This window comes from Capricornis sumatraensis, chromosome X, assembly GCF_032405125.1.
Source record: "Capricornis sumatraensis isolate serow.1 chromosome X, serow.2, whole genome shotgun sequence".
In the NCBI taxonomy this organism is placed as follows: Eukaryota; Metazoa; Chordata; class Mammalia; order Artiodactyla; family Bovidae; genus Capricornis; species Capricornis sumatraensis.
The window spans coordinates 62,680,339-62,690,041 of record NC_091092.1 but is presented as its reverse complement, the minus strand read 5'-3'; the positions used below and the strand labels follow the sequence as shown (position 1 = coordinate 62,690,041).

General features: G+C 61.7%; 1 protein-coding gene across 1 annotated transcript; it reads right to left on the bottom strand.

Moving 5' to 3' along the window:
* Positions 1–2,407: 2,407 nt before the first annotated feature.
* On the bottom strand, positions 2,408–4,886 carry DUSP9 (dual specificity phosphatase 9). Its single transcript, XM_068962961.1, has 3 exons — positions 4,520–4,886; positions 2,894–3,343; positions 2,408–2,733 (listed from the first exon to the last, which is right to left on the bottom strand). Exons 1-3 carry the CDS (start codon positions 4,884–4,886, stop codon positions 2,408–2,410), a joined length of 1,143 nt encoding a protein of 380 aa, XP_068819062.1.
* Between the last annotated feature and the right edge of the window lie 4,817 nt (positions 4,887–9,703).

The window sequence follows — 9,703 nt, the reverse complement described above, 5'->3', positions numbered from 1 at the left end:
GACTTAATTACATCTGCAGAGTCCCTTTTTGCCATATGCACAGGATTCCAGGATTCTTATGAGGCCATCTTGGGTGGGGGGCAGGATACTGTGCTGAAGACACCTGTTGAGAGCACAGCACCACCCTTCAAAGGTACTGGCTTTATGTGTGGGCCCAGGAGGTATCTCCCATCTCATGACTGGTGTCTGGAAGGCCATGGAAAGGTGTCCCAGGAGAAAGGATGGGCTCTGGCTCTTGGGTGTAGATGCCCCTGGGTCAGGTGCTGGCCCCAGAGCTGACTCACTTCTCTGGACTCAAGTATCATTCCTGATCTTGGAGGCTTTCTCTTATTTCCCTACCGGCTCAGCCATTCACGCCAACAGGTTTTTAGGTTCATTCTTCATTTTAGAGGTTCTGGACCAGGAGGGTGGCTCTGGACATGTAGGCCACATTGCCCATAAAGTCCAGTGCCTTCTCACACTGTGCTTGTTTCTGCCCACCCTCCAGCTCCCTTCCACTTCCTGCCGTGTCTCTGTCACCGGGAATCATGACTTTAGAATGGGTGCTCCAGCTCCAGTGTGCAGAAGGCCCTGGAGGAGGCCAGAGAGGAGCAAGGCCTTGCTGTTGTTTCAGGTGACCCAGTGGCCTCCGCATGCTCCCCTGGCCCCCAGCCCTGGCCTCTGGAGTCCCAACTCCACCCTGTGTCAGCCAGAGGGCCGCACGCTGGGATGGGCAGTCTTCTCACATCCCTCACCAGCTTGGGTCTTCCTGTGGCTCCATCTCCTTGTCCTGGGGCTTGGGTTTGACTCTGCACTGAGTCTCGGGGCTCAAGTGCCCATCCCTCACGGTCACACCTGGGTCCTTGCTCCCCCCGTCTGTTTGCCACCCTGGGGACCTGATGTCATTTGCTGCATCACCAGATCTCAGTGCCTCCCTCCCACTCTGGGAAGCTGACTGTGAGCAGGATGCCTCTGACTTGCAGCTGCATGCTAGTCTGCAGCCTGCATCCTAGTCCCGAGCCACGGGGCACGGAGTTGGAGTTCAGTGACTTGTGAGTACAGGAGGTGTTCAGCCAGAGGCTGGGCAGCGTGGATGCTGGATGGCACATGACAGTGGTGATGGGGTGTGGTGTGCGAGTCCCCCGTGCACCCCCTTCCCCAGGCCTCCCTCCCCACCTTCCCCCCCAGACTCTCCAAGGTGCTCAGGATCTCAACAGAAACCATTTATTGAGGACCAATTAAAGAAAGCAACCGCGCTGTGGATTCCCCAGGGTGAGATGGCCTTGCCACGGGGACTGCTGGTCCTGGGCTGGGTCTGTAGGTCAGGAGAGTGTGTGCGTGCAAGTTTTGATACATGGACACACAGACATACATGCACACAGGCTGCTCATCAGGGAGTTGTACTGCAATGAATGACCGTGTGTGTGTGTGTGTGTGTGTGTGTGTGTGTGTGTGAAGCTTGGCCCTTTCCCCACCCCCCAATCCAACCAGGGCCGCGTGGGACCCACAGCAGCAAATTCCAGGCTGTCTTCTCCCCTTCCCCCACCCAGCTCTTGCTTAAACCCCATCTCCTCCGGTGGCAGTCTGACCACCCTCAGTCACAAAGAGCCCCAGTGATCCTGTCAAGACATCTGGGGGAAGAGGGAAAAAAAAAAGCATCTTTTCAAATGTCAAGTGGATAAACAGTCAGGGCGCCAGATGTGAGGCTGGGAACCCGCCCAATGGCTCCTGGCAAGGAGCGCACCCAGACGCGGATGGTCCCCGTGGCTGTGGGGTGGCTGCTGAGTCTCCAAGGTCATGTCCCCTGGGAGTCCCCTCACCCGACGCCCCCATCCCAAGAGGCCTCAGGCCCCTGTGGAGGAGCGGCAGGTGACTATGCTGGTGGTGGTGGTGGTCCAGCTGCGTGGCAACAGGGATGGGGCTGGGAGCAGGTCCCTGTGGCCATAAGAGGCCCATGCCCTTCCTGAACGGGAGACCCCAGGGAGGCTCAGGAGTTGGCCGGGCACACATCTCCTGGGCCCTGGGAACTGGCAGCTATCTGGAATCGTCCCTCGGAATGGGAATCCACCCCCCACCTCCAACCACCCCCCCCCCCCCAGAGAAAAGTAACAGTCGTAGAACAGGCAGGTTCTGGAGCGGGCTTCCGCCCCAAAGCGGCACGGGTCAGGCCGGTGGCCCTAGGCCTGGCCCGTAGGCACGTTTAATAGGATTCCTCGCAGATGTTTCCAGTGGGTAGGACAGGGCTGTCCCCACCGCCACCCTGGAGGGGGTCCCCAGCCTCTGCCTCGTCCCACAGCCCCGAATGAGGTATTGTGCTCTCCCCCCACCTCCCCCCCCCCGCCCCCGCTTAGGCCAAGCCCCCTCTGGCCTCATCCCCAGCATGTGGGTGGCTGGGCTGGGCACACCCGCTGGAGGGTGCCCTGGGGCCCTATGTGGCGTCCAGCTCGAAGACGCCATCGCTGGTCGGGGTGGTGAAGAAAGAGGGGGGATCAGAGGCGGTCGACTCCTGCCCCCCGCTGCCCCTCTCTCGGGCACGGCGCTCTTCCAGCTGCAGGGTGCGCTCGAAGTCCAGCAGCTGCCCCATGAAGCTGAAGTTGGGCGAGATGTTGGACTTCTTCCTCTTGACCAGATCATAGGCATCGTTGAGTGAGAGGTGCAGCTTCTGCATGAGGTAGGCCACGGTGACAGTGACGGACCGGCTGACACCCGCCAGACAGTGAACGAGCACCCCGCAGTTCTGCGACAAGGCCTCGTCTAGTGGGGGCAGATGGGGGCCCCGTGTGAGATGGCGCATCACGGGGATCACATCCTCAGAGCCGCCCGGCCCCAGCAGGGCCATCCTGGGCTGGGCCTAGGGGGAAGCCAGGCCTGGAGTGGGGCTGGGGAAGGAGTGGGGAGGGTGGAGTGGACTCACCAATGAACGCGATGGCCTCCGGAAAGAACTGGGACAAATTCTGGCTCCAGTGGTCCGAGATGGGGATCTGCTTGTAGTGAAATTCGCCATTCTTCTCAAAGAGGTTGGGGAGGTTGGGGGTGACATTGAGGATGTAGCGGATGCCCAGCTTGGCCAAGCTCTCCACGTTCGCTGAATCGCGGGCGCTGCCCAGGTAGAGGTTGGGCAAGATCTGGACGGGGAAGGATGACAGCAGCCCCGCTGGGGGGGGCGTGGTGCCCTCCAAATCCAGGCCGCAGCTCATGGCATCACGGTCAGGCTCGGAATCCGCATCAGAGCAGTCAGAGCCCAGGCACAGGCCCCCCAGCCCCACCACAGGGCTGGGCAGTGGGGCCATGCTCAGGCCCCCTCGGCGGTCAAGGCTGGTCTCACAGAGGTGAGGGCACTCGGCCTGGAATCTGCTGAAGCCACCTGGGAGAGGGGATGAGACGAGGGGCCCATTAAGGTGGCCTCTTGGGCAGCTAAGTGCCCTGGCTGGGGTTAGGAATGCAATCCTAGATCCTTTTGATGCCGGAAGAGGTGGGTGGGCAGATGTACCCAAGAGGAACTCAGGAGTGAGCAGCCTTGACCTACATGGTGTCCCAAGTGGTGTGCTTAGTCCTGTAGCCGGTCCTTTGGACGGCAAGCCAAAGAGGATCTCACATCCCTGGGGCCAAGCCAAGGCAGGCGTGAGGGCTCAGCACGTAGTGCCAGCCTTGGGAAGGACAGCAGGCATCAGTTAAAGACGAGGAAAAGTTCAGATGTGAGTTGTCTGCCTGGGTGATTCCCAAGATCAGGGGCCAGGGCACAGCCACATCTGTGCGCTCTTCAGAGAGTCCGGGAGAGAGTGTAGCATGCCACCTGGATGGTCCCAAGGTGCTCAAAAGGGAACATCTCCATCTCCAAATAACTACTATTTTCCCCCGGCTGGGGGGCTAGGAGGCAGCGCTAGAAATCCAACATGTTCTATATTTCTATATCCCTGTGCATTCAGAATTGAGCAAGGGACGACAGTCCAATGACCCTCCTCAATGGGGAGAGGGGTCTAGGTTCCTGGAAATCCTGTCTCTATCCTGGATCTCTGAGGTGGAGGGTGTGTTTGGCTTGGCAAGGAGCCAACACGCCTGTGTCTGTCCATGCCTCCCCAAGCCCTGCGCTGACCATGGCGGGGGGAGGGGAATCGGGGGAGGTCTCTGCCATTGCAATTTCTCTCCCTGTCCCCCCCCCCCCGTCTTCCCCTCCCCCTTCCAGACCCTTCGGTGAGCTGGGGGATTTGTCCTGGGGCTCCAGCCTCCTTTATCCATGGCTGAGCAGCTGGGGGAGGGGGCGATAGGGACCTGCTGGGATTCCCGGAGCGTTCTCGGAGCCAGGTCAGATCGGATTCTCCCATTTTCCAGGCTCAAAAACTGGGGCTCCCAAGAGTGAAGGGCTTCCCCAAGGTCATGCTCAGAGGAGGACAGACTCTCATCTCCACTTTGGACCACAGGAGGTCGGGCTCGCCCATGATCAGATGGATTAGGCTGGCCCTCCGAAGGTGCGGTCCTGCACTCCCCGGGCAGGGGTCCTCCCTAGACAGGTGCCCGCCCGCCGCCCACCACCAGTACCTACCCTGTAGGTAGTAGGCCAGGTAGCCTTCCTCCCGAAGCTTCTGCAGCAGAGTGCCCAGCACCGAGTCGGCTTCCCACTCCTCGGCCTCGGCCTCGGCGCGCCAGTGCCGGCCCCCGCCCTGGTCGTACAGGAGCACCGGGGCGGGGGGCGGTGGCTGCAGTGGTGGCCCCGGTAATAGCGCTCGTACCGACAGGCTCCCCCGCCGCAGGCGGCGCAGCAGCAGCGCGGGCAGGGCCACGCTCAGCGCCCCGCCGATGCGCGCCGACTCGTAAAGCTCGCGGCTGCGGCAGTCGAGCAGCAGCAGCCGCGGGCGCGGGGGCGACAGCTCCCGGCGCAGCCACAGGCACGAGCGGCCCAGACCCTCCATGGCTTCGCGGCTCCCAGCACGTCGGGCTTCCGGAGCTGGGGAGAGAAGGAAGGCACAAGACGTGAGCCCGCGATCTGCGCGCCCAGAAACGGCGCCTGGGGTCTCGCGGGGGAGTCGCTCTATCGCCGGATCTTCTCCTGCCTCTCCCACGGCATGCCCAAAGGCACCCCCGTGCGCACCAAGAAAAACGCCCCAGGCAGCCACTCGAGTGCCCCACTGGAGAAGGGAAATGCGAGAGGTGCCCCAGCCAAGGAAGGCTGAGCGTCCGACGGCCCCCTTTGAGAGCCGCTACAGTCCCTCCTGGCCCCTCGGAGGGGCTCAGGCCCCTTCCTGCGTCTCTCACGCCCGCGATCACTCCCCGCTTTCCAGCTTCCAACTGGGGGGGGACCGCGTGCGCCGGGGTGGGGGCGCGGCGGGGAGAGGGGCTCTAGGCTGAGATCATCCCCAAGGCCCGCCGGGGCGAGGAGATAAAGGCGGTGCCCAGGCGCTGGCCCTCGGCAGGCGGGACCTCTCGGGGCTGCCCGACTCCACCCGGAGAAAACAAAAGGAGAGACCTGGAGCGTGATCCCGCGGCGAGCAATCGCTCGCGGATGTCCTGGACACAGCCACCGCGGCTCGAGGGGCGTCGCTCCTGGGCTGGGTTGCCCCGGCCCCGGCCACTGGGAAGAGGGAAGGGTGGCAGAAAGAGCGCGCCGCACGTGGAGACAAGTCCACCACCGCCTGCGCGCACCGGCAGCTTCCTGGCACTGTAACTCAGCTTCCCACCTTGGAAGCAAGTTGCCTTTGGACGTGGAGTTGCCTTTGGAGGGGCGGGGCGGTGGGGGCGGGCTCAGGGGGGCCAGCGAGCCAACGGGTGCCCTCGAAAGCCGGTGAGTGGGCCCCCGCAAGTGGCCCGCTGGGCCGGGGCTTCCACCCAAGCGGGACAGGGCCAGGGGCAGAGGCCAAGGGCAGGTCAGGGGCCCAGCAGGGGACCAGCTGCAGCTCCCCTGGCCGGCGCCAGCCAGGCCCCTGGAGGCAGGGGGAGGGGTGTGTACAAGAGCCCTGTGTCCCCGCCCCAGAGGCTACCTCCAGCCAGGCTCATTTGGGGTGCCCTTGGACCATCTCGTCCTGGGACTGGACTTTAAGTGGCTTCATCCATATAACAGGCTCATCACCATGGCTGCCAGGGAAATGGTGGAGGGGAAAAAGAAGCAGAACCACAAATCCACTGCTGCCTTCTGGCCAGAACTCGGCCCAGGGCTAGCTGGAAGGCTGGGCAGGCAAAGGGCAGCTTTGGGGCACCCCAGTAGCTTCACTGGCATGAGCCAAGCCAAAGACTCCAAGAGCCCTGCCCTACTGATCGTGGGAGTCAGCCTGGCTTCTCGGGCTGCCTCCTTCCTAGTCAAGAGTCAAGGGGTTTCTACCTAAACAAACGTCTTTCACTTCTGTACTGTCCCCTCCGCCCCCTGTGCTGGCCCAGGTCGCCATCAGAGCTTTCAAAGCCCTCTCCCCATCTCCAGGCCTGTTTGCCTCAACTCCCCTCAGCCCTGCCCTACAGCAAAGGCCCCACGGTGGCCTCCAGAACCTTCTGTGGACACAGGACAATGAACCGTCAGGACACACTTGGGCCCTTGTTTGCAAGGCACTCCCAGGCCAGCAGGACAGGTCAGTAATAAACCGAGGGATGAAATGAGAGAATACCAGGTGTGATAAATGCTAAGACAATGAAATGAGGTGGTGGAGCTTCTGAAAAGTCTGGTCTATGTCCCCCCTACTTTTTTTTTTTCTTAAAGCCCTAAAGCAAATAGGCCAGTTGAAGGAAGGTGTGCAGCAGAGAAAAGAAAGCTCATACAAATTAATCAAAAAGTTGAGACTCCTATAGGCACATGGGCAAGGAACCAGAAAAGACTGCATGAAGGAGCACATGCAACTGGTGCAAGGCATTTGGAAAAGGTACAACTTCACGCATGGGAAGGAAAAAAAAATTTAAAAGCCCAGCTAACAATGACAGAAAACAAGGTAACACTTCCTGCTTGTTACATTAGTAAAATGTTCTCAGACTGAGAATACCCAGTGCTGGCATGGCTGCTGTGAGATGGGCATGTTGCTCTGTTACTGATTGCTAGAGGTATGCTGGTGTGACTCTTTTGGAAATTAACTTGGTAATATATATCCAGAGCTGGGAAGAACCCCACACTGGGAATCTACCCCAAGGAACTAAGTAAACAGAGGTAAAGCTATGCACACAGGATGGGTACCATAAGAGGGGTAACTAAGGAGTGAAAGGTGCAAAACTGCTGGAAGGTCACTGATCAGAACATAAAATAGGATGGGAAAAAGCAGAAGGTATTGCTGGGGAGATGGCAGGTCACAGATAGCCAGGTTGCCTCATAGGGACCTCCGGTTGCCCCTTCCTACCCTGCCTCCCTTCCCAGCCCAGTGGGCTACCAGGCTGAGACTTGTCTCCAGCCACACTCCACCATGTCTTGGTCTCTGGGATGAGTCCCATCACCTGGCTCCAGGGGCCGTGGGCAGCTGGGCTGGGTCCCCTCACCCTCAGCCTGGGCTGCCTCCTCTGCAGCCTGTCCTGATTCTATTCCTTCTTCACTCCCCTTCCCCCAGGTTTCTGTCTCCCTCCTCTGTGCTCCAGACCTCAGTTCCCTGAGGTTACCAGCTAGGCTGGAGCCGAGTGGAGGGGGCGGGGGTTTGTGTGTGCATTTCGTTTCTCTCACATCCCAGTTCCCACAGGCAGAGGTGGGAAGCCACCAACCCTGGGGGGCTCCCTCCAGGCCTGCTGCAGCTGTGGGCAGGACCCCGGAGTGGGCTGGGGTTGAAGGCAACCAGGGGTTCTGGGATGTGCCAGCCTGGTGTGTCTGGCTTGGCCAAGTCGCCAGAGTGGAGGTGGCTGCCCTGCGCGGGGAGGAAGAGAGAGAGAGACACACCCTGCTCCTGTCCGGTGCTGCGGTCTCCGGGGTTGGAGAGAGGGTCGCCCTGCGGTGCCAAGGCCTGCTTTCTGGAGAGGGCTCCCTGAGGGAGGGAACCAGCGTCAGGCCAGGGAGGCAAATTCTGCCCCTGGGCGGGGGTCGTGCGGGTCTGCCCCTTGCCCAGATCTCTGCTGGTCAGCTGAGAGTGAGCTTTGGTGGGGGGGTGGGGGGCGTTCAATCACCAAAGTGCTCACTGCCCAGCGCCAGCAGCTCCCGCTGCGCCAGAAGCAGGAAGATATCCTGAAACCTGTTGCCACCTCTGCAGTGCAGGGCTGAGTGCCACCAAGCCCCCCTTCCCCGACCCTCGCCAGGCCCCCCGCAGCGCCGGCTGGGGTGGGGGCTCCGACACTGGGCCCCGCACCCACTCCCCAGGCGCGCGCGCTCCAGGCGCGCAGTGGCCTCCCCAGGCCCTCTCAAGCGGGCAGAGCTTGGCCGCGCACTTCGCGTAGGGTGGGCGCTGCGCCCGCCGCCCGCCCCCTTCTCCTGCCGGGCGCCCCTGGCCTCCGCCCAGCCCAAGCAGTGCCCCTCGGAGGCCGCGGAAACGCCGCTGCCCATAGGCCTCTAGCGCGCTGCCCATGCGCCCCTGGGGCCCGGGAGCCTCCCGAGAGCGGCGCCCCGCCTGCTCGCCACAAGCCCGCCTCCATCCCCAAACACTCGGGTCCCCGCCGGCCTGGTGGCGGCAATTGGGCCGTCCGGCCCGGTTAGAACTCCCAGACACAGCGCTCCGGCCAAATCCGGTGTCTTTTCCTCCACATCCACTTTCCGCTGGGGATGGCTTTCTGCTTTGCCGGGTCGGCCTCCTGGCGGGACTGGGAGTTCCTCCATGGCAGAAGCGGTTGTGTACCCGGCCCCGAGCTGGCCCCAGCCCCCCAGGGAAGGGCCTGGCACGCGGCGCTCATGGAAGAAATGCTCGTGAACAAAGAAGGCATGAATGAATGAAACCAATTGTTGCACCAGTGAGCCCAGGGGGGGTGGCTTTCTCCCTCAGCAGGTCACTCACCCAGACACACAGAGGCACACGTGTGCACGTGGTTCCTACCCTCCCCCCACCCGCCCCCCACTGCACTGGCAGGCGGACACACACACACACACACACACACACACAGAGGCACTCCGATTCCTGCCTCCAGGAAAGCCACCTACTATGTGCGTGCCAACACCTGGGGCCCCTTTGGCCGCAGCTGGGTGGCTTCCATCTCAATTGCCTGCCTCTCCCTTGCCGTCCCCCATCTAAGTACGGTACCTTGCACCCCCAGTGCCTTCCTTATCTCTTAGGGACCAGGCCAAGTCAGTCTCTGGGGAGACCCGGGGCCTGTTTAGGGAGCCACCTGGGGGACCTCAGGGTGGTGAACCACTGCTGCAAAGGCGAGCCAGTGGCGCCTGGCAGAGATGCCACCAAATGCTGCAGCCTCCAGAACCCGTGTGCCAGGTGTTGGAGGGAGGGACTGAAATGTGTTAGAAGACGTGCAGGGCTATGTGCCATGGGTGCAGGCCAGGGTGTCCAAGAGCCAGAATCCTGCAGGTGTGCACACATATTGGGGGTGTACGAGGTGCAGGCCTGGGGAGCCAGCTGGGCTTCAGAAGTGCAGCGTCGGCCTCTGGGTGAGGGTTCCTGTTGGGGCTTCGTCCAGGGATGGGTGGATGTCAGCGTCTCTGGGCTGGGAACGTGGGTGGGGTGTCTGTGATGAGCATATGGGGAGTTGGAGATGGTGCAGGCCGGCGAGGGGAGCTGTGTTAGTGCAGATATCCCAAGGATGTGTTGGGTATCTATGTGTGTGTGTGCGTCTGTGTGTGTGTGTGTGTGTGTGTGTGTGTGTGGTGTGTGTGAACGCGCGCGCGCACGCTCTCGCGCGC